We start from the raw sequence: 25,559 nt of genomic DNA, 5'->3' as shown, positions 1-25,559 counted from the left end.
CTTGGTAGATAAATCTACCCATTTTCCTTGGAGAGGAAATGAGAAGCGGGTAAACTGAAGGAAATGAAGGAGGGAAGGAAAGGGAGAAAGTAAAAATGGAGAGAAGAGAGAAGATTGAAAAATATAGAGGACAAGATGAGAATGAAAACTGGATACTTAGGAATGGCAAATGTAGAGAGGGACACGAGAAGTTAAAGCAAAGAGAGAGAATATAAACAGATGGAAAAATAGTGTGAAAATGGAGCATGGAAATGTAGTGAGTGAGTGTCTGTAATCGTGAAGAAAATAAGAAAACGGGAAAAAAAATTGAATGAAGTGAACATCTAAAACGCAATGAGAAGAATAAAGCGTAAGGAATGGTGGGGTAAAAGGAATTCTCGGAAAATGAAAAACGAAAAATTACAAAGGCGAAACATGTAGGAAATAAATGAATATGGTGGTTGGGAAGAGAAAGGTAAGAGAAAGCATGGAGGAAATAGAATGTAAAGGGAAAAACTGGGATGCTAACGGGAATAGAGAAAGGAAACATTAAATATAGATGCGAATTAATTCAGCATAAATAGGTGGGGACGGAGAATCTCATAAACAGACGATTTAGTTGTCATAATCATTTAAGTTTGCACTGGATAATAGATTGCCTTTGGCAATCAGTATTTTATTTATGTCAGTTTACAATGTGTCATTATTGGTTGTGTTTATTACGTTGACCGAATAAAGACAAGAAATCGGCCTTTTTGTTTTTTGTTTTTGAGGGTACTGTGTACGAAAGTGTGGGAAACCTATCTCTCTCTCTCTCTCTCTCTCTCTCTCTCTCTCTCTCTCTCTCTCTCTCTCTCTCTCTCTCTCTCTCTCTCTTTATACATGTGTCTCTTTCTCCTCGTACCGTGCATCCCAGTTGAGATGAGTTCTGTGTTGGGAGAGGCAATCATTCAAAGCATTTGTTCCTTTGGCGTGTGATTAATGACGCCCTTGCTCTTTGCCGCCTCCTTTCACTCATGAGGATACTGAGAAGCACCAAAGCAAGAGTAGGCTGAACACAGACCAAATAACATTAAGCTGAAATTCACTCTTATATTTTGTATCGGATTTCTCTCCCAGAATTAGTGCGATACATTCTATGGATGAATGGATAACTGAGCATCGATTCTAGTCACGCTGGAGACCGAAATATTCACGTTAATGCGAAGTTCGTCGAATCATACGTCAAGATGTAGCTGTCGCCCTGAAAAATATTCTGCATCGACAATGAGAAATTCTCCCTTTTACTATGTTTTTTTTTTCGAAGCCGGACTAAAAACTACAGTAGATTGCGCATGCCATCGATCTATTCACTAAAGAAAAATAAAAAGATCAAGCTTAAATAAATTTCAAACTGGTTTTGTGAGTCGATATCACATTATTGAAATTTGAAAAAAATGTTTTGTTATTTTAAAAAAAAGGTTATTGATTCGGTCATGTAATTGCTGTTTACGTCAACATATATTCGTCAGTTTGTTTATGTAGGCTTACTTCGTATAAAATTTTTCAGTTGACCTGTATTGATACAATAGGCAGCCCCTTTAATTGTTGGGTGAATAAAGTGTACTTTTCCATTGAAGGGGAGCTAATTATTACACTAGTATTGTCATATAATGATTAATTTAATGCCAAGTCGAGCAAGCTTGTAATTAGTTTTATTATCTGATATAATTTCTCTGTGTTAATTAATTTCAAGTACTGGATGAAAGCAGACGTGTAGGCTCAACTAATCCTCATCTGCTTCGTTCATTTAGCGAAGCGGGATAGATAACTTTTTATTTCATATGCTAATTTGTACAAGCATTCAGTACGCCGAACTTGTTATAGATATTTGATTATAGTTTTATTTACTTAAAATCGTCAAACTATTCAGAGGTCTAATATTCTATAAGAACTCTCTTCCTTCTCGCGAAATGATGAATGCATGACAATATTAAACCGCTCGTCCTACTTTTTGTAAGTTAAATTCGCCCAAATCACACTAGAGTCATCCACTGGTCTGTTATTTTAAGAAGCCCTTCCTTTTTTGTCGATTGTTCAACGCGGAACGGTTTTGTGTATTAAAAAAGAAAGAATCTTATTTCAACGAAGAATGCTGAAAAACCAGCAACTAGCCTCCCTCCCCCTGTTTTCATGTATATTTCCTAAATGGCTTTTGGCAGCGTTGATTGACTGACGAAAGAATGCCCGTGGAAGAAGCTGTTCAGAAAATGCCAAGTGTTGCAAGAGGCGTTAACTCTCGCCTTTCTTTTCTTCAAATATTCACAATTAAACAACTCTGAAAAATGCTTTCCCAGTCATACGTGAGCAGTTATAAAGAAAGGCGTTCGTATTTTCCCGAGAAATAACGAATTATAAAGTAACAGAAAGCCTTCAAAGGGAAGATCCTCTGACGAACCTTCGAAGAGGCAAAAAAGAAAAAAAAAAAAAAACGCGAGAACAAAACCCCACCGAAAAAAGGAAGAATATGTGTCTATTGTGATGACCCCCTGAGGAATCTCAAAATGGATTTCTTTTAAGAGAAACAGGATTCCCTGGGGTCCTACTGAACGTATTCTTTCGCCAGCAAATCTTTTTACATTTCCTACAGAGACCTCTGTTTCAAATCGTTTTAAAAAAAAAAAAATGCAAACAATATCATATTCAGTTGACTGAATATTCGATCGAATGTTTCCGATGTTGATGGTCGGTAACGCGCGCGCGCGTGTGTGTGTGTATATATATATATATATGTATATATATACATACCATCAACATCGGAAACACTCGATCGAGTATTCAGTCAATTGAATGCGATATTGTTTGAATTTTTTTTTTTTTACTTTCTAAAACGATTTGAAACAGAGACGTCTGTAGGAATCGTAAAAAGATTTGCTGGCGAAAGAAATCCATTTTGAGATTCCTCAGGGGGTCATCATATGATATATATAATATATATACATATATATGTGTGTGTGTGTACGTGCAATTTCTATATTTATAGTAATATTTTGTTCAAAATTAATCAATTTCCCTTAACGGGAAGTGGCTCCAGAAAAACATAAGACAGTAATCACTAACACATTCATACTTTGGTTGCAAAATCATGGAAGAAACTCTCTGCGCAGAGGGAGCTCCCACAGCATTAGTCTCCTCATACAGATACACGAAGGGTTCATCAGCATTGCTTTTAAAACCCCCACTCACACTGCGCTATTAATCTCAGTCATCATTGTATTCACTTAATTTCCTGCTTGTCGAGGCAAATCCTATTCAGTACCTTTTCCAGTGTTATCATATTTATTTTCACTTTTCCACCTTGCACAGAAGGGAAACTAATAATTAAGGTATTATTGTTATGTTATGATTAATTTCAAGCCAAGTCGAGCTTACTTGTAATTAGTGTAATTTTTCTACAAAATTTCTGTGTTGATTAATTTCAAGTACTGATTGAAAGCAGACGTGAATGCTCAACGAATCGTCATCTGCTTCACCATTTGACGAAGCGGGTTAGACCTTTCTAGTTACCAGTCTTAACTTTTACTGCGTATGTTGAATTCGTACAAGCAGCCAGTGGCCTGACCATTTTGTTCAAATATTTAATTAACACTATTTCTTCCCACTTGCATTGTGGTGAATGCGAGACTGACATTAAACACCTCGTCCTTCTTTTGCTATATGTTAAATTCACCCAAATCACAACTAGAGCTACTCAGTGGTCACTTATTTTAAGGATTCCTTCTTTTTTTCGTCAATTTTTCAACGCGGCTCGAGTTTTTGTATGGTTGAAAGTAACGAGTCCTATTTTCTCCCTTCCGTTGTTTTCTTGCTTATTTCCGAAATGCCTTTTGGCAGCGTTGATTGACTGACAAAGAATGCCAAGTGCAAGAAGGTGGGAGTAAAATGCCGAATGTGGCAAGAGGCGTTAACTGTCCCCTATTTTTATTTAAATATTCACAATTAAACAAGTCTGAAAAACACGTTTGAAGCTATACGCGAGCACTTATGAAGAGAGGCGGTCGGACTCCCCCAAGAAAAAACGAATTATCGAATGGAAAGCCTTCAAACGGAAGGTCCGCTGAGGAACTTTCGAAGAGGCCAAAAAATAAATAAATAAATAAATAAATAAATAAATACTGCGATAACAAAACCCCACAGAAAAAAAGGGAAGAATATGTGTCTATTGTGATGACTCCCGGAGGAATCTCAAAATGGATTTCTTGTAAGAGAAACAGGATTCCCTGGGGTCCTACTGAACGTATTCTTTTGCCAGCAAATCTTTTCAAGTTTCCTACAAACGGCTCTGTTTCAAATCGTCTTATACAAAAAAAAAAAAAAACACTATATACAATATCGCATCCAGTCGACTGAATATTCGGTCGAGTGTACCCGATTTTGATGGTTTGTGTACGTTACATATTTATGTATATATATATATATATATATATATATATATATATATATATATATTATATATATATATATATAATATATATATATATATATTTTTTTTCAACACTAATGAGTTTCCCTAATAGGCGGTGCATTTTAAGAAAAGAAGACAATAATCACTACCATAGTCATACTTGAATTGATAAATCATGAAAGAAACACTCGGCGCAGAGAATACTTCCACAGCATTGGTCACTTCGTACACTTACACGAAAGCTTCATCAGTATTGGTTTTAAACCCGCAACACACACACTACGCTATTCATATCCATCTCCCACTCTGTCTTCCTCGAGGTTGAGGCGCTTTTTAATACCTCTTTCAGTCTTCTCATATTTATTCTCACCTTTTCCATCTTCCAAAGGCTTTTACGCCCTTACACTAGTATCTGCAATTTCTTTCCACTATCCCCAGTCAGCACTAAATCATTTGGAAACAACAACCATTCCTCACTCAAGTGACGACCATTATACCCGTATCCCGCCGCCTTTACACCTGTGGCAGAAGTCGGTTTTCTAACTTATTAGTTTTCTGTGAAAGAAAACTATTGAGGACTACTTTATCTGTCCGTCCGTACTTTTTCTGTCCGCCCTCAGATCTTCAAAACTACCGAGGCTAGAGGGCTGCATATTGTTATGTTGATCATCCACCCTCCAGTCATCAAACATACCAAATTGCAGCCCGCCGTGGCTGAGAGTTTCATACAGCATTATACGCTGTACAGAAAACTCGATTGTGTCGAAGAAACTTCGGCGCATTTTTTACTTGATACATCTCGTCATTCATGAAGATAACACAGCCGTGGACATATACCACACCCTTGTCGTAGCCCCAAGCCTGTCACTCTCCCTTCTACATACTGTAACGCATGCTTCACTCACAACTTAGCTTCTGTATTGTATGTATTGTGTATCCATGTAAATTCAACTTACTTGTTCCTTGTAACAAGTCAGAGATTTTTTTATGCAAGTACTGAAAGAAATTGTAAGTTTTTAATCGTGAATATTAGTTTTTTTAATCGTATTGTCAGCTTCGACAAAATAAGCCATATATATATATATATATATATATATATATATATATATATATATATATATATACATATATATATATATATATATTTATATATTATATTTATGCATATATACATATATATATATATAAATTATATATATACCTATATATATATATATATATATATATATATATATATATATATATATATATATATATATATATATATATATATATATATATATATATATATATATATATATATATATATATATATATTTTAACTGTATAGAAAGAGACTGGATGAGAGAGAGAGAGAGAGAGAGAGAGAGAGAGAGAGAGAGAGAGAGAGAGAGAGCAATAGCTGCAGTGCCCTCGGGTACTAGATTACATTTTGTAACTGGTTAGAGGATTCCGTATCCATAGCAACCGATGTGACCTCCTCGGGCTCTCGCTTTAAATCCATACGACTGTCGAGAAATAAAAGACTCCGTGATAGAAACTGTTGTTGCTTTTCACTGGCGGTAACTTTACACAAAGATTTTTCTAACAGGCGAAATTTTTTTCTTTCTTGGCTGACGTAAAAGGGCGAGCGAAAATGTTGATGACATCCGACGTTTTCATAAGCTTCTGTTTCATTTTTTGTTTATTCCCCGTCACTTCAAGAGCATAGCACTGTGCAATATCAAGTCTCGCTCTCTCTTTCACATACACATTCATACAAGCCGCTGACGTTATCATATTATGGAAGACGCGTTTTGGGCGATAGCTCTTCTCTGGGACTGGCACCGACCGTCCTTCCCTCGGTATATCTCAGGGTGGCCCTCCGCGAAGATGTTTTGGAAGTGTTGGCCCTGATACGCTCTGTCGAGATTACACCTTTGGAAAGGAGTTTTAGCATTAGCCTCTTGGAATCTGGCAGTTTTATTTTCAGCCGGAGGAAATGCTCTTGACGTCTTTGTTCTCACGAAGAAAGGGGAAAATATGTTCCTTTTGTGACAGCCCCTGCAGGATGATCGTCCTAGGAGCGGCGGGGGAGAAAGGTGCCAAGGGAGATATTGCCCCTGGCAGACCATCAGATCTAAATGGATTTAGAATTGCGTATGCGGTGGCTCTCGGTCGATGTATTCCAGTATAGAGTGGGTAAGGTTTCATTTACATATGTTATCTCTCTCTCTCTCTCTCTCTCTCTCTCTCTCTCTCTCTCTCTCTCTCTCTATATATATATATATATATATATATATATATATATATATAATATATATATATATATATATATATATATATATATATATATATATATATATATATATATATATATTAAGAGTATTTTAGGCATGTGCTTGTTCATGCAGTTAATATTTTCAAGCAGGTCATCATCATAAGGATACGAGATTATTAGGTAAAAAACAGAAATTATTTTTTGGAAATCAAAACTCAATTTTCAATAGGCAACGAATCTAGGTTAAAATTTTATCGCCTCTTCTAACCACATAAATTCTGGAAGGTTGAAAAAGTTAAGTATACCTTAGTTTAACCAGACCACTGAGCTGATTAACAGCTCTCCTAGGGCTGGTCCGAAGGATTAGACTTATTTTACGTGGCTAAGAACCAGTTGGTTACCTATCAACGGGACCTACAGCTTATTGTGGAATCCGAACCACATTATACCGAGAAATTAATTTCTATCACCAGAAATGAATTCCTCTAATTCTTCATTGGCCGGCCGGAGATTCGAACTCGGGCCTAGCAGAGTGCTAGCCGAGAACTCTACTGACTCTGGTGAAGTCTACTGAGGAGGTACACCCAGCTGCCAAGGCATTCCAAGTCTTGCGATCCATAAGGGATTCAGAGATTGTTTTGATGCTAAACGTTTCAGGAAAATGAAAGACACAACTATTATATTCTGCCAGTTATTTTTTTTTCTTTTTATTATCGGAGTTTCTCTGGAACTTCGCTATCGGGCCTATGCTTATTAAAGCAGAATATGAAATATTTCCCAACCGTACTGTGGGAGTCGAATTAGGAACGGACTCTTCACCAACTTGTGCAATGACCATTAGATCGCCCTGACAAATGAGGGGAATTTAAGCTTTAATATGAGCGATTGCAAATGTCGCATTTTAGAATCGCAGTGCGGTCGACTGAGCTAGTGAGCTGGTGGGCTTTGTAATAAATCAATCGGTGTGAATTAACTCAGATGTAATGAACATAGCAGCAACTGAGCCCTCGAAAGACAATAGCCAGTGATCGTCAAGTATGCAAATTCGAAGGAATGTGATATGCAGATTCGTGTTAAATTGGCCAGTGGATCCCGGATTACTTAAGGGTGTATCTGTTTGATATCTGGTGTATAATTCTTGTATAAGGTAGTGTTATGCTGATGACACTCGTACACCAACAGACACATACTTTCTCAAATGAAATGTGATAAAATTTGCGCTATTTTGTTATTACTGCTGTTGGCAATAATCGTCATAACTGCTCTCCATTGTTAACTGAAATATGAAAATCCCAGCCAGCCCTGCTGATCGTGGTCTGTCGCTTTCACTAACTCTGGGAGATGGTTTTGTGAATTAAAGGGTAACAGCATTAAAGAATCAGTTACGTGATTTAGGCATTCTGGTGCCTTTTCAAACCTAAAATAAGCGACGATTGCTCACTGTGGGAAATGTAGGTTTTCAAGTCATTAGCGAGATTGTGGTAATCTTAGTTACAAAAATTGTTTTTACTTTAGGGCTGTTTTATACACTGTATATATATGTATATATATATATGTACATATATGTATATATATATATATATATATATATATATATATATATATATATATATATATATATGTGTGTGTGTGTGTGTGTGTGTCTGTGTTGTCGTTATTGTTTTTATTTTCTGTTTTTTTTTGTCATTTTCTTCTCCCTCCTTGTTATCACAAAAAGGAACCTTAACTCCTGGGCACTTGCTTTGGAACTTGATAACCTTTTAAATTTGTTGCAAAAACACACTGACTCAATTTGAATAATAATAATAATAATAATAATAATAATAATAATAATAATATATTTTTCAGATACTGATTTATGTCTCCTGCAGATTACAAGTGCTTAAGTTTTTTTAGAAATATGATTAAGGGAGGTTTTCGTTGGTTTTGCCTTTCCAATAAATTCCCTCTTATATAATCTTCTCTTAGTTTTTTTAAGAAAAAACTTCAGAATAGCAGTACCCATATCTGTATCATACCCATACCCGTACCCATAACAATAAATTCCCTCTTATATAATCTTCTCTTAGTTTTTTTAAGAAAAAACTTCAGAATAGCAGTACCCATATCTGTATCATACCCATACCCGTACCCATAACAATACCATATTATATACCGCTGGGTTACTTAATGTTGAAAATTTCTGGACAGTTATTAAATATTATTCTAGAAAGGCGTCTTCACAACTCCAGGATCCTTTAAAGCAGTCTTCAGCCTCTGGAGCATTCCTGGAGAAATTCCCATTAGATTATAACGTCTTCTTAAATTCTTAAAGACTCCAGGATCCTGTGAAGCCGTCCTCAGCTCCTAAACGGATTCCTGTCGGATCCGGTTCCCTTCAGGGAAGAAATCCAGAATCTGTCTTCGGAATCATTTCTTCCACCTCCTGGAGAAACGCCTACTGGATAATAATCTTTCTTCTTAAATCTAAAAGACTCTAGTTGTATAACAGGAGTAGTATTTACTGTGATCCTCATAATGCAGGTGGTTCATAGTTACCACATGAGGTTAATTAAACACTTCATATAATAAATAATAAAGGCCAATCAAGTTATATTTTAAATTGAAAAGCCTAAACATTATTACTTTTATAAAAAAAAAAGTGTCCTTACAAATCTATAAACATTTTGTTAATAGTACTCGATCTCAACACATTTTATTTCATCATGAAACACGGATAAGGAAAGAGGGGAAGGGAGGGGAGTGAAGAGGGATGGGGAGGAAGGGGAAGGGAGGAAGGGGAGGGGAGGGGAGGGAGGGACACTCACACACACACAAAGGCAGAGGGAGGGGAGGGGGAAGGTGATGGGAGGGACACACACACACACAGAAAGGCAGGGGGAGGGGAAGGGGAAGGGGGAGGGGAGGGACACACACAGACACGCAGACAGAAAGGCAGCCAAGGAAATTAATATAATAGATAATTATAGGGGATTTTTGTTGACTTGGCTTTCCAAGAAATTTTTTGCTATATAAACATCCTTAATTTTTTTTTTTTTCAAAATTCCTCTCCAGCACAGAGCGAAGTTGAAGGAATGATAGCACACAGTTATGATAAATAACCCATTGCACGGTAAGCATGGATAAATACTGATTCTCTCTCTCTCTCTCTCTCTCTCTCTCTCTCTCTCTCTCTCTCTCTCTCTCTCTCTCTCTCTCAGCAGCGAAGATTAATAAGTGAATGTTAAATGGGAATTTGTGACAAATTATTAGTTTGCAAATACATTCAGAAAAATTTATGTAAAACGACATAAAATAAAAACAAAGCAGTACGGGAAATTATACCTGAAATGTGCAATTGAAACTGGAATACATAATATCGTGGCTATTTTGATATTTTATGTAGCAACTTTTTCTATTTTGTTTTCGTAAAAACCTTGTCAATATGTATGCTATATTTTCACGATGGGTGCCATGCTATTTCTAGCTATGACAGTGACATCTGCTTATTATGTCTGATCTTCATGTTAGAGTCTTTATAGAATAAAAAAAAGAGCTCAGGAATTTCCAGAAACTTTAATTGTTTAAAACAAAGATATTATTTTAACGATAGTTTGCCAACTTTGATGACAAAAGTTTGAGTTGTTAAGACCGTTAGAACTATAGTATGAAAAATGACCGCATTTTTTAAAGGAGACATTCAGGCTAACGAGCGACGTTCCTTTGTTTTTAGATGTTCAGAATATTATATTATATTGGCAGAAAACTTGGAGAGGTATCTAGACGATGAGGTTGGAGAGTGTTAACGTTAAGAGAGAGAGAGAGAGAGAGAGAGAGAGAGAGAGAGAGAGACAGAGAGAGAGAGAGAGAGAGAAGATTCAAGCACGTCAGACCTGGAGAAATAATATTGAAATATTCAAAGGCAAAGATTGTTAACGCTGTACAGAATCAGAATTAGCTGTGAATCAGTAATGATTAGTCAGTTGCTTTTCTTGACTTTTAAGATACCGTGTTTAAAACTAAGATCATATTTATCCAATCAGATTCATGACAGATAAGTTGCAGGTTCATTTTAGCTGACCTTTAATATTGTGACGTTATTCTCATGTAAAAAAGAAGCAGAGTTTCGTTAGCTCATTAAGGAATATGCTGCGCATTTTAAGAATTGCAGAATTGTTCATCAGGAGCGGGCATTCTAACGGATTGTTGATATTAATTTCATTTATAACTCCCATTCCCATTTTATGAACTTCTTTCCGGTGGGTCTGAGTGATTAGTTTGCGTAATGAGGTCATCTCTTTGCAGTCAAAAAAACTGACAAAAGAAAATAATAATTCGTGTGTCATTTCCACATTTTATACAAAGGCTCAGTCAGGGGTTGTCAGCACCTCTAAACAAACCCCTATTCCCAACTCACCCCCGTCCCTAACCCTCCACCCTGTACCCATTGAGGTATCAGAGCGTGAACTCTCTCGTACTCGTTAACCTTGCTCTGAAAATAAAATGCTTACGAATTAAAAATAACTCGTTTTAAAAAAGGAATGTATTTGGAAGAAATGATCATTTTGTTACGCAGTTAATCAGTAAAGCCACACCAGTGCCCGTCATGATACACCCAGGAATGAAACGAAAGTCATTTTACGAGGCAGCTCGTGAAAACAAACCTTCCAACCTTAAGTTGAGAATTCCTGTTGAAATACTGCTGTTATGGTATCCCTAAAATGAGAGCTAAAAGTTTTAGAGAATAATCCAGTGTTTGTAACGCATTATCGCTCATAAGCGGATTTTTGCGTACTGAAGCGCGCATTTATTATGCTCGTGCCAAAACAGATTATTAGGAATATATTTGCCTTAGAGTTGACGAATGCTGTTATCACCTACTGCCGTTTAACTTCCCCGTAGCTTCCTTGCACTCTTGTGGAGAATATCTAACCAGCTCTTCCCGTAATCATCTTCTCATTGAAATTATTTCCCCATAAGATTTGAAATGTTCTCTTAATTTCCCGCTGAAGTAGTCGCCGCAAATATCTTTGAAGTAGGTCTATTTTTAAATTGTTTTTAGCAATATCAATAGTATGAGGTCATTTCATAGAGTCCCCTTACATTTATATTTTGCTTGAACGGTATCTTGGTAAAATAAAGTATTATTGACTGCGAATGATGGCAGTTGTAGTAGACTTTAATGTTCTGAATAAGGCAAGGTGACAAATCTTGAATAATCTAATATTAAAAGCTAAAAAGAAATGTAATGACGGGTACGTTTATAAAATCTCAATTCATTTTCTTTCCTTTCTTTATTTTTTATTTCTTATACGGACCCACTATTTAATGAAGATTTGGAATATTAGACCTGGCTTTTTTCTTTATCCCAGAGAATGTATGGTGCTGCATAATAATAATAATAATAATAATAATAATTTTGAGTTTAGAGGGACCCTTTCCAGTCGGTCTATCCAGTGCACTAGCTTTTTTTTTTTTTAATACTTTCAAAGATGCTCACTAAGTTTTTCATCCTTTGGTAATCGCATTACGTGGCGAGTTCGTGTCACCAGGAACCAGGTGACAAAAGTTCAACCCGTGAGTGGATGCCGTTCCCCAGTAAGAGCATAAATTCCATTTGCCATTGTGAGTGGATATCAGGTACTTGCAGTGTACTGAATAGGTATCTCACGATGGTGCTGGTTCGTAGTTGGGTGTCAGATAATTATGATCTTTGCGGTGGTTGTGACGATAATTATTTTAGCTTATTAGAATAGTAATACCTGACCCCATGACTGGTTAACAGAGGTGGATTGAAATTTCATTCACAACTGTGAAATATACCGCCTTGCGTGTAAACAGTTTGTTGAAGGTATGTGAACAAATGAGGAAAACAGAAAATATAACGAACTAATAAAAAGTTAACTTTTTAGCTTCCTAAACTTCAAAACCAGTTTTACATTTATTTCCTAGTTTTCTTGCGAAAGCTCTTTTATTTATTCATCAATATGGAGTTAGATATTAAAACCGTATGTGAAATTTAAGTTATAAATTACATTAATAGAGAGTATTGGAATATAAGCATCACAACAAAAACAAAACGGGGAAATAATTCAAACAGTAAGAATAAAAGGAAGCCGTATAAAATATGGGCATTTTTGTTGTAAGTACAATAAAAACAAGGAAGTCAAAACTTCGATGACAAACTTTACACATGCACTAAAGAAAGTTTAGTGTTTTCTGGGCTTTGCTAAGTAATGTCCTGGGACGTTGATGATAATCGACAAAGACATTCTCCTTTGGGTTAAGATAGGTGAAATATAGTATACCTGTCATTCTCATGCTTTAAACTATCTCAATTTCCTAAATGTTTCAGTTGGACATAAATGTTAATGGAAATTCCCTCTCTCTCAAATAAATGGCACTAATATTAAGAGTACTATTTTGAAGTGGTATTCAGGATGAAAATGATAATGTTAATGCGATGTTGTGCTGGGCAGTGTAGTCGACTTAAATAGACGCAATTAAAGGACGGTTTTGAAGCCGCTTTTGTCACAAACTTTCCTTTTCCCCCCAATGATCGACGAAACAGTCGGGTTCTCTGCATTGTTCTTTGACATGAGTAATTGTAAGGTATTATGGAGTATAGATATTGTAAGTACTCTTAATGTATTCGGGAACTGGTGTACTTAAAGTGTTTATATCATTTGAATGCCTTTATGTAGGTATTTATTTTACTACTTTCTTTTTAAGAGTTGTGCTTATTTTTGTGTTAGCGTGTTTGTCATCGTATGAAATGCTCTCTCTCTCTCTCTCTCTCTCTCTCCTATTCTTTGGTGCAGATTCTTGACTCGCTAACATATTGCAGCATGTTATAAATCTACTTTGGGAATTTTTTAATGTTGGTAAGAATAGAGTTATATGCTAAGCATCAATCATATTTTCTTGTGTAGTTGAAGTATAAGTGGTTCATTGATAGCTGTGTTCATTAGCGAAAGAAAATTTGTAAGTCTCCAGCAGCATTAAATATTCAAAGGGCTTTGTTGCAGCATGAGTCCTTCCTCAACAGGATATTTTCGCTAACTTATCGTACATCTACGATATGCAGCATTAGTTTGAGAATTAGTTTCTGGTTGAATTTCTTATGCAAATTCTTGATAAAGAATTGATGCTTTCATTCAAATTTTTAATATAAGGACCAGTTACCAATCCAGCTTGTCCGAGTACTTTGGCTCAAATCAATTGGTACTTTTAGCTTCAAAATTTGTGCTTATTTTGTTTTAAATCTAGTTTTAGTACAGAACCCTTGGTCAAAATTCACGAGTAATTTTGGAGTACATCCAGGCTTTCTGTCCTTTTAAAAACTGCTTTCTCTCTTCGTTATTTTGAATAAAAAATCTTTTGTCAAATCCACATCCACGAAGACTTCTGTACTTTTCGAGTCCCTCCCTCTCTCCCTCCCTCTCTCCCTTACTCCCTCTCTTTTTCCCCTTTTCGTTCACGGCCTTGGGCTCTGCCTTCAATTCGGGAGTTAGCCCGCAGTTGGTGCCTCCGGAGGTCGATGCCGTGAAATGTTTTGCGAATTTCGTTGAAGTGTTTTGTTTGTGCAGGAATTCCTCCTCTCTGGAGTTCATTTGCATGGAAAGTTTGTGGGTCGTGTGTTGGTCATTGCAAAACAAAGGTAACCGGATCTAATTTTGTCGAACCACGAGCAAATCCGCATAGAGAATGACATTAGCAGCTTTTTTTCGCTCTTGATTTTCTGTTGCTGACACTCGAGGTGGGTTATTATTTTTGCTTCGTAATGTGTGTATATATATATATATATATATATATATATATATATATATATATATATATACATATATGTATATATATATATATATATACATATATATATATATATATATATATATATATATATATATATATATATATATATATATATATATATATATATATATATATATATATATATATGTTTATACACACACCCATCCACCAAATTTCCCCCATCATGAAAAGATACATAATTAAAAGTTTTTCTAAATATATTTGTGTGTATATATATATGTATATATATACACATATATATATTATAATTTCCCAAGAATCCCAGCTACCAACTGCTTCATTTAAGTTTGGAAAATATAGCAGTGCATTTTGGTCACCGCCTGACGAGGAGGGGCGAGAGGAATATAGGCCCCTCCCTTAATCTTAATCTTTTAATCGTCCTGCAACTTTCTCTTCTGGAACATGACTGCGGGAGACTTTTGTTTACAGAGACACGAAAGAGCCGAGAAGACCAAGAGAAACGGACAGCTGACCTGCACCTGGGACTTAGTCATAGATGAAACCAAACCCCATTTACCTGGAGGTATCCTCCTGCCCCTTGACCAACGTTATATTTGGGACTGACCGAGGAAACAACGCGAGACACACTGTAGGACGCGAGTGAGAGACACATCGCCGGACGCTACCAAGACGCATCTCCTTTCAGAGAGCATGCCCTACCACATGGTCCTTATCTTGTAGGGACCCCAGTATTTTTACCAGTGAAGCCCAGCCCCCCTCCGCCGCCATTTCTCGCTGAAGCCACCTCTTCTGCAAGGTGAAGTGATCTGTTGCAAAAGTTCTTCCACGTCAGTCACAGTTCTAATTCTCGAAATTCTTCTTTCCATTTCTAAGTGCCAGTATTCCCATATGAACCTTGCCTTGCTAGGTCAGTGTTACGTAAATGCCTGTGTTTAAATAATTGCATAAAATCGTGTGTTCAAGGCGTCTTGTCACCCTCTGTGCTCGCCTTGTCCTATGTATATTTTATTGCGTCCTTACTGGCTTTTAATTCGTGAACCTCTCTCTTTACAGAGGGTTTGTTAGCCGTGGAAATCTCTCTTGACTGTGCCTTGTGTCAGCATCGTCACACCGACGGATATATTTTCAATTTTCCTAGTTATAATTAACCTCTCAGGCCTTGCATGCCTGATTAGTCCAAATCATCTTCTGTTATTTCATTTCATGTAAATACACGTAATTTTAAACGTACCCTGACGTGTTTATTTACAAATACCTTGTGAGTAGAGTAGTCAGATGTTATACAAAAATACAGGTAAGTAACGAAATCATTCATTTAGAGTCTATAACTGGCTCATGGTAAGCATTTCCCCATGTCAAATTGTAAGATATATATATATATATATATATATATATATATATATATATATATATATATATATATATAGTATATATAAATTTATATATATATGCATATATATAAATACATATATATACACACACACACACACACACACATATATATATATGTGTGTGTGTGTGTGTGTGAGTGTGTGTGTGTGTGTGTGTGTGTGTGTGTGTGTTTGTGTGTGTGTATCCCGTCAGCGAAAATATATATAATTAAAACATTTCCTATTTCACAGGAGAAAAATTTAATCATTCTGGAAATGAGCAATAACAGCGTTCAAATTTTTATATCGCAGAAATGACTTCGATAATTTTCAGACTTGATCATCCTTGCTATTCGTTATATCAATTTGTTAAATAAGTTAAGTATTCGCAAATATCAGTGAACATGCGTAGCCGCTCAGCCAAGTATTGAATGCGCGAGTATATTGCTATCTCGTCGTAGTGTTATTGTAATTTAGGTAATTCTCTCTCTCTCTCTCTCTCTCTCTCTCTCTCTCTCTCTCTCTCTCTCTCTCTCTGCCATCTTTAATTCGACACATGCATTCTGTTAATGGCTGCCTGTCGAGCTAAAAGTGTAGGAATCTCTTTCTCTCTCTCTCTCTCTCTCTCTCTCTCTCTCTCTCTCTCTCTCTCTCTCTCTCTCTCTCATCTCTTTAATCCGACACATGCATTCTGTTAATGGCTGCCTGTCGAGCTAAAAGTGTAGGAATCTCTCTCTCTCTCTCTCTCTCTCTCTCTCTCTCTCTCTCTCTCTCTCTCGGCCATCTTTAATTCGACACTAGCATTCTGTTAATGCCCGACTGTCGAGCTAAAAATGCATGAATCTCTCTCTCTCTCTCTCTCTCTCTCTCTCTCTCTCTCTCTCTCTCTCTCTCTCTCTCTCTTGCATCTTTAGCTCGACAGATTCTGTTCATACCTGACTCTTCTAACTAAAAAGTAGGAATATCTCCCTCTCTCTCTCTCTCTCTCTCTCTCTCTCATATATATATATATATATATATATATATATATATATATATATATATATATATATATATATATATATATATATATATATATATATATATATATATATTTAATTCGACACATTCTACTAATGCTTGGCTATGTAGAACTAAAAGTGTAAGAATTCTCTCTCTCTCTCTCTCTCTCTCTCTCTCTCAACACACATATCGTAAAATCATCGCCTCTTACAAATGCTTGAAATTTTCGAAGTGAAATACGAGGGAAGATCAAACATATTTGGGCTCTAACGCCGCGTGTTCTTTTTTTCTTTACAGCGCCATTTAGATACGGAGGTCCATAAGTAACCGGGCATTGTCAGTCCCATTTCCTTTGTAATGGTCATTCGTTTTTTTTTTTTCTTTCTTTTGAAGATTTGTAGGTGGGGATAATATATGGCTGCTATTATCATAAATGGCCTTTGAAGAATGCATACATTATATGCCTTCAAGTTTTATCTAACAGGAACATATTGGATGTAGAAAATATGGTGATAATTGTGTTGTCTCTCTTTCTTTCTCTCTTTTGGCACTTCCCCAGTCCCTCTCTCTCTCTCTCTCTCTCTCTCTCTCTCTCTCTCTCTCTCTCTCTCTCTCTCTCTCTCTTCCCCCATAAACAAACATACAGGCTTAAGAAGAATACATGATTTAATTTATTCTCTCACTATACACATACTTATTGTTTTCTGTTTCATACAATTTTTTGTTCATTGATTTGTCAGTTTTCGTGGGAAGCTTGTCAACTTTTGTAGGTGAAATTTCAGAGCCATTCTTTAGAAAACATTGAAGAAAATATACGTGACGTCACCATGTCAAATGACGCATGGTCTGTGATTTCACAATATTCTTTGATGACGCAGCTCTTTTGTGACGTCATTGACGTTTAATACCACGCAGTGAGAAATGTAACGTCAATTAAAACCGTGGTTTTAACTGGTGTTTTTATGAAATGCTGCATTTAGATTTAATATTCTTCATCTTTTCCAACCACGGTATATGAAAGGTAGTACAGTGGGAGTAATATTAATTAATTCTGAATTGTATTTATATTCAGATGCAAAAGTATTTTTAGAAAGGATCATTCTAGTGCTGATAAGTATGCATAATAAATATCGAAATATATTTATTATCCTGTGCGACAGTATTTTAAAGTAATAAGATTTGCAAGACAGTTACTCAAATATTTTTAATTTTTGTTGCGCAGTTCCTTTCAGTCTGTGATTGTTTTAATAACGATATATGAACAAGATAGTCTCTAGAATATTTATAGCTTGCTCTCTAAGAGTCTCTTGAGCTTTGAATGAGCTAATGCATTTACATGATAGTTATCCAGACATTTTTAGATTCCAGTGCGATAATGATTTAAGGCTGTAATATTCTAGTATGGATATGTTTACCAGACATTTACTAAAATATATTTCAGCTCCCTACACGAGAATATTTTTAGGCAGTAAATAAAAAAAAATGCTCTCCCATTCCCTTTTCAGTTTCGATGGCACGAATGTACTATATTTATTTAACATTTACCGGTCGTGCGCTGGCGTGCATAGCACGTTCGGCGTTTGTTTATTCTGTTAATTGATTTTAGATTTCTCCCTCAGGGTATTTTGTCGTCAAGTTTATGTAACTTGCTTTTAATGAACGTTCATTTGCGCGGACCCGTTCGTGTGGCACTCGCGACTGGTGTCGATGGGAACTTTGAACTTGTGTCTCTGACTTGAGTGTTATTAGCTTTCTGTAAAAGAAAAGTATTGAGATGGCTATTTTCTCTCCGTCCGCACTTTTCTCTCCGCCCTCAGATCTTAAAAACTACTGAGGCTAGAGGGCTGCAAATTGGTATGTTGATCATTTACCCTCCAATCATCAGACATACCAAATTGCAGCCGTCTAGCCTCAGTAGATTTCATTTTATTTAAGGTTAAAGTTAGCCATGATCGTGCGTCTGGCACCATTATAGGTGCCAACAACACAGGCCACCACCGAGCCGTGGCTGAGAGTTTCATACAGCGTTATACGCTGTACAGAAAACTCGATTACACCGAAGAAGCTTAGATGCATTTTTTAGGGTTTTTTATTTCCTCGAAATCAAAAGTAAGTTTTAGTATTAGTTATGTCTTTCTTAATGAAATGGGATACCTATACTGCTGTTTGGGGCTTCTTGGTCATCAGTTTATATTGCTTTATGGTGGGTGGTGGCCATGTGGCTTGGGTTCTCAAATCTTTCGCTGTGCCTGGTACCTACTCTTTGTTCCATGGCCTTCCTTTGTATTTGAGTCTGAGTTTCGTGTTTGGTGGTAGACTAAAAAAAAAACTCGTTTCTCTGTTTTACCCACAAAAATTTCTGCGTTTTTGTAAACTCCGTGTGGAAATTAGCTTTCAATTATTAAGAGTAACGGTGTCCGTGTTTGTATGTGTATAAATGAAATGTAGAGAGAGAGAGAGAGAGAGAGAGAGAGAGAGAGAGAGAGAGAGAGAGAGAGAGATACTACATTATCTCCAATGAAGTTTTTATCTGGAAATTCTGTGTATATAATGTATTTCTGTTGGCAGTCCCTATTTTAGTTCAGTAACGGTTTTTACCAGAAGGCAATAATCTCAAAATGGTTATTTAATTTCTAGATCTGCCATATGTCACCAAACCCCTTGTTTACCCATTCATGAGGTAAACGGGCTTAAAGACTGAAGTTAGTCGGATTCAGTGCTTCAGAGTCGGCAACATGTTTTAGAATCCATAGCCGACGTTTGCATATGTTTTTATGTAAAGAGATTATCTGAGGAATTTCATCGTTTACTCGAGGTGATAAGAATTACTAGAAAAATCAAACAGGAAGAGTTTCTTTTTTAAATAAAATGAGGAGGAAAAAAAAAGGTCAGTGATTTTATAGACGACAGAAAACTACGGCCTCATTTATATTAAAGGGATCATCACCACAATGAAACGCTCCTATTGTCGTGAAGAATACATTCTCTCTCTCTCTCTCTCTCTCTCTCTCTCTCTCTCTCTCTCTCTCTCTCTCTCTCTCTCTCTCTCTCTCTCCGCCGAGGCTCAAACCTAATAATACCGTAGATCTCATCAGGTCAAGAATGAGTGGATTGCATAACTTTCGACCCTCCGCGAACGCACATTAACTCATCATTTGTTCGTGAGATATGAGGAATAATTGGCGCATGGTACAAGTGCACTGTTGCGAATGCGGCAAAGGAATATTTTGAACATTACTACAATAGCTGGCGGCCATTGTGTGCTGTATCAGTAAAGAATATGGTATTTCCTCCTGGCAGAAGAAGAATGCTCTGAGGTATAATAGCTTTTCCTTTCAGTATAAATTTTTCTCTCAAGGTGAAAGACAGTGATTCCCACAATAATTCTTAATTCTGTGAATCTTTATGAGTGTCTTTCATATCAAATAGTGTCTTTATAATATAACAAACCCACTTGCAATTTCTGGTTAATCATGAATTCCCCATTACTCTCAGCATATAATACGCCGGCTGATTACTTGAACTGTAAAATGTCTGTAATAGGTTTCAAATGAAATATTTGATGTTACAGCTTATTGATGCTTGAAAAGGGATCTGGCAAATGGAGTTTTAAATGTCAACCGGTTTTTATATATAATGCCCGATAATTATAATTTTAGTAGTTTTTTTTATCGTACAAGACAAAATATTCTTGTTCTTTGTCCTCAGAAACAAGAAATATTTCTTTCGAGAGATGTTGTACCCTTGTTTAAATCAGCTGGAGTTATCTCAGACATGCCTCGGTATTTTTAGGTGCTTATACATATATGTATACTTATACAATACATACATATATATGTATGTGTATATATACATACATACATATATATATATATATATATATATATATATATATATATATATATATATATACACATACTGCAGTAAGGATTTTGTCATTAACAAAAAGCAACATCGACAAATGAAAGCATGATATGATTGTTATAATGTACTGAGGCATTAATTAACGCATTCATTACCACAATGTGGTAATGAATGCATCCCAAATCATTATTCATCTAAGTGTTTTCATGGGTCTCAACTTCAAACTCTCTCTCTCTCTCTCTCTCTCTCTCTCTCTCTCTCTCTCTCTCTCTCTCTCTCTCTCTCTCAGTAGACGAGAATGATACTCACTCATGAATATACTATTAGTAAGTCTACCCTCGGCGTCCGTGGCTGCTATGGAGAAATTGTTGGCGGCCACGATGCGTATGGGCGTGTGAGGGCGAGAGAGAATGCGCGCGGCCACTAAGGTGTCCATGACGTGGACGTCGCCGCTGGCGATCATTCCTCCCTGGACGATCTGGATGCCTCCCATACCTTCCTGTAATGGAAGAAAGAAAGCGAATTTATTATTGTTAATGGGGACTGTAATTTACACACATGCATTTTCAGTACAGTATATATATTTATATATGTATATACACATACACATACACTCACATATATATGTATATATTATATATAAATATGTAAATATATATATATATATATATATATATATATATATATATATATATATATATAATATATTTGTATGTATGTATATATATATACAGTATATATATGTATATACAGCATATGCATTATATATATATCTATCTATATATGTATATATACATACATACATGCACACATACATTTTATAAAATGCACACATATATATACATATATATATGTGTGTGTATGTGCATTTATATATGTATCTGTCTATGTATGTATGTATATATATGCCTATATGTATGTATTATCTATATATGTATATATACATACATAAATGCACAAACATATTTATATAATATATATATATATATATATATATATATATATATATATATATATATATATATATATATATATATGTATATATATACTGTATATACATAGAGTAAATTTATGTTTTCTCATGACTGCATATTCAACATCACGTTTACATTACACAGTCATTATGCTAAATATGAATATATACAAAGTCTACGTGAGTTTCACTTGTAGTTTACACTGACGTAAATAAATGTGCTGTCTCTCTCTCTCTCTCTCTCTCTCTCTCTCTCTCTCTCTCTCTCTGTAAAATGTGTAAATTCACAGTGTTCCACAGCGGAGAGGATTTTGTTTTTCTGTTGCTCTTTCATGCTGATGGCAGCACTGGGCGTCGCTGCCTATCAGGGCAGAGCTTTCAGACAAGGGCCTCTTTGTGTAATTTATGAAAACTATTTCTATTTCCACCGTCAGAGTATCTGCTTTCGAAAATGATTCAGAAGTCACTTTAGGCAGCAGTATCGGTGTTGAGCCATGGTTAACTTTTCCAGAAAGTTTGGAAGAAAACGATTTCAGAGAAAATTTGTTCAGGCTTTAATTGAATCGGGAGCGTTGGGGTTCATGGGTTTCGTGGAAAGGAAATTTGAAAGAGATAGAATCCAACGCAATTTTAATCTTTAACTATCCACAGAAATTTTTCTATATAAGCATGCTAATGATGATGATTAGTACTCAAGTAATTTTGTGTGTCATCGTCGTATGGAAAATGATGTAGTAGGCAAAGTATGAATGCTTCAGTGACCCCCTGGGTCTTCCTCTGAAGGCACCACTTGTATGGGGAAACTTCTTATATATATATGTGTATATATATATATATGTGTATATATATATATATATATATATATATATATATATATATATATATATATATATATATATATATATATATATATATATATATATATATATATATATAACAACACAATCACGTGTGGAACAAAATAAATTTCTGACTCATCAGGATCGAACAGGTCTTTCAATTGAAAGGCAAGGGCACTGCCCACTAGGCCATACAAGTCATAAAAGAAGTTGGAACCTGAAGGCATCTGCACCCAAGGAATTACCTGGGCACGCTAACTGCGTGAAATGCTGTCAATTGGGTCATTGCCGAGTCGGGAAGTTGGGAAAAACACTCGGGTATGCAAGCAGTTAGCTTGCCCAGATAATTCCTTGGGTGCAGTTGCCCTCAGGCTCCAACTTCTTTTATGACTTGTATGGCCTAGTGGGCGGCGCCCTTGCCTTTCAATTGAAAGACCTGAGTTCGATCTGATGTGAGTCAAAGTATATATATATATATATATATATATATATATATATATATATATATATATATATATATATATATATATATATATGTCTATACATACATACATACATACATACATACATACACACATGCATATCAGTATACGCAAATAATTTTATTTCATGTGCCTGGGGTGACCAGAAAATAGTCTATACGCATGCAATACGCATTTCCACACGCGTCACCTCACGAGATGTCACCTGGCGACCTAAGGTAAGGCACCACGTTTTCGTCATTCAAAGAATTTCCATTTACAACTGTCACTCCTCAGCGTGTGGTGCCCGGTAGGGAAATAGTAACCGGTTTGTGTGGCGTAAGACATTTAGGAACATCTGCACGCGAGGTTACATCGCATATAAAAAAAAATTAAGATAGCTATTTTTGTTACTAAATTTGGAGTGTTACTGGCTTCTTGTACTTTTAGAGTATTGTCTTAGTACAAGTTTCAAGTTCTGTAGAACGAGTGAATGTCTTAATATTTTTAGTGCGAGTATGATACCTGGAAACTGATGTATTTATTCCGGAAGCTTTTAGTAAATTAACATTGTCTTCTGTCTTTTCAATATCTTAAAACTGAACATGCATGTTTTTGTTTCATGATAATTTCTCACAATAACTGGTAACTGAAAGAAAAATTATAGCAAGGAACGACCTGACTTTAACCTGTCTTATGCTGAACGCTTGTTTAGGAAGGAAAATTAAATCTAATTTTAGTAAAATTGCTTATCGTTAGGAAGGTAAAATATACTTAGTATTATTTTCGAAATATAACGTATTAAGTTAATAAAAAAACATTTTGGTTGTATTTCCGACAATCGGAAGAAACCATTCAAAGGATTGCAATGTACTCCCAAGCAGTGGAACGCAAGTCTTCCGTAGGCGACTAGATAGTCTCAAAAATCTTCTCCGAATGCGGGGAGAAAATAATGACTTACCATCATTACTCAGTTCTGAAGGGCAGTGGGTCATGAGTATTTAGGGGTGGCAAAAATGGGACATGGGCACAAAAAGGTTCAGGGTTTTAAACAACGGTGACGAATCCGATACACATGGTATTCACACCCAACAGAATGCACCTCCATGTCCATCGGAAGAAAACGCCTTAACTAAAACCATTTGACAATGCACTATATCACCAAAAATTAGCGGGAGGTGTCTTGTTCGAGCGTAGGACATTTTCCCCCCGGACATATTCCCCCCCAGACATTTTTCCCTCAGACATATTACCCCCAGGACATATTCCACCCAGACATTTTCCCCTCTGGACATTTACCTATTGTATACATTAAGAGCGAAAGTTCGTTTGTTTCTCAGTCATGCATGATTTATTGTATTTTTACTGAACAATAAAAACTGCTAAAAACATAATTGCTTTAAGGATTAAAATATTCATGTTGGATATTTAGGGTCAAATACAGAAGAAAAGTATCATTAATACTAGTTGATTTTTTGACCGGACCCAGTCTTGTTCACTGCGTCAAAGTACCACTTCGATCAAGTAATTAGTTTGAAAGATATTTGAGAAAAAGATGACTCGCGGTTCCTGAAATGGATCGTAGGTCGGTTTAATAATTCAAAAGCTGGGCACAAAAGGAAAGGAAGCGACAAGAGCAATGAAAGCGGAAAAAGGCTAGAAAACAATTGGAAACACACTACTGCATATTTGAATTACCTGCCAGAAGTAATTATTATCCATCCTAAAAAGGTGATCCACTTATTAAAGGTTTTCATCTAATGTAAAGTCCGAACGCCAGACAACTAGTGCCTCCACCAGTCAGCTTGACTCTTTAAAAACGGGTAGAGCCACTTTAATGAAAACATGCTACATCACACTTATTATTATAAAATGGGTGAGATGGTTTCTGTGGCGATAACTCAACATATCTTTCTTCATCACTAAATGTTTTCATCGACGTTCATGGCCTGTTCACCATTCTTGAGGTTTCATGTGAAAGCCACACTGAAAAATTTATTGAGGCGAAGGTAATAAGCCTATTTACTTTGATTCCAAAAGGCCACGAGACGGCCATTCTCATTGGCTGATCTAGAGATAACCGAGGCCTGTAGGAAGCAAACGAATAAATAAATAAGTAAATAGATAAATAAATAAGTAATCAAAAAGGGAACGGGAGGTAGGAGAGTGAACTGTAAAACCAAGGCACGGATTCCGGAGCTGTGAAAATTATATATAAGTTTCAAGCGACGTATGAAATTACACGTTAACGCCCTTACCCACACCCACCCCACCCCCACCCATCCTCGAGGAGTACTGTAATGGTTTACTTATGATTAAAATCCAATGATAAAATAAAAAAAAAAGCTTTTCACCTAACAGAAATTATCACTACTCTGATTTGTCAAAGTTGCGCAATATCAAGATAAAATCGCAGTTCCTGATTGATGCATAAAAGAAATCTCTTCTTGAGCGGTGTCTGTTTCTCACAAGGAATATCATATTTCAAAATGATTAAGACTCTTTACCGTGAAGCGGGAAGAGCTTCATCCCAAAAGCATTTGCGGGATTGTTTGATGAATGTCTGGAGAAACCATTTTGTAAAATGAGATTTC

The 25,559-nt window shown here is 36.0% G+C and overlaps 1 protein-coding gene across 1 annotated transcript in view; it reads right to left on the bottom strand.

Moving 5' to 3' along the window:
* Positions 1-25,559, bottom strand: part of LOC136847769 (delta-sarcoglycan-like) — a 97,662-nt gene that overhangs the window by 45,745 nt on the left and 26,358 nt on the right. Inside the window, exon 2 of the mRNA XM_067119651.1 lies at positions 21,002-21,191. Within this exon, the coding sequence (XP_066975752.1) occupies positions 21,002-21,191 (190 nt within the window). The remainder of the gene's footprint in view (positions 1-21,001; positions 21,192-25,559) is intronic.

This window comes from Macrobrachium rosenbergii, chromosome 17 (assembly GCF_040412425.1).
Source record: "Macrobrachium rosenbergii isolate ZJJX-2024 chromosome 17, ASM4041242v1, whole genome shotgun sequence".
Taxonomy (NCBI): Eukaryota; Metazoa; Arthropoda; class Malacostraca; order Decapoda; family Palaemonidae; genus Macrobrachium; species Macrobrachium rosenbergii.
Note: the sequence above shows the minus strand (reverse complement) of the source record. Positions and strands in the feature narration are given on the sequence as shown.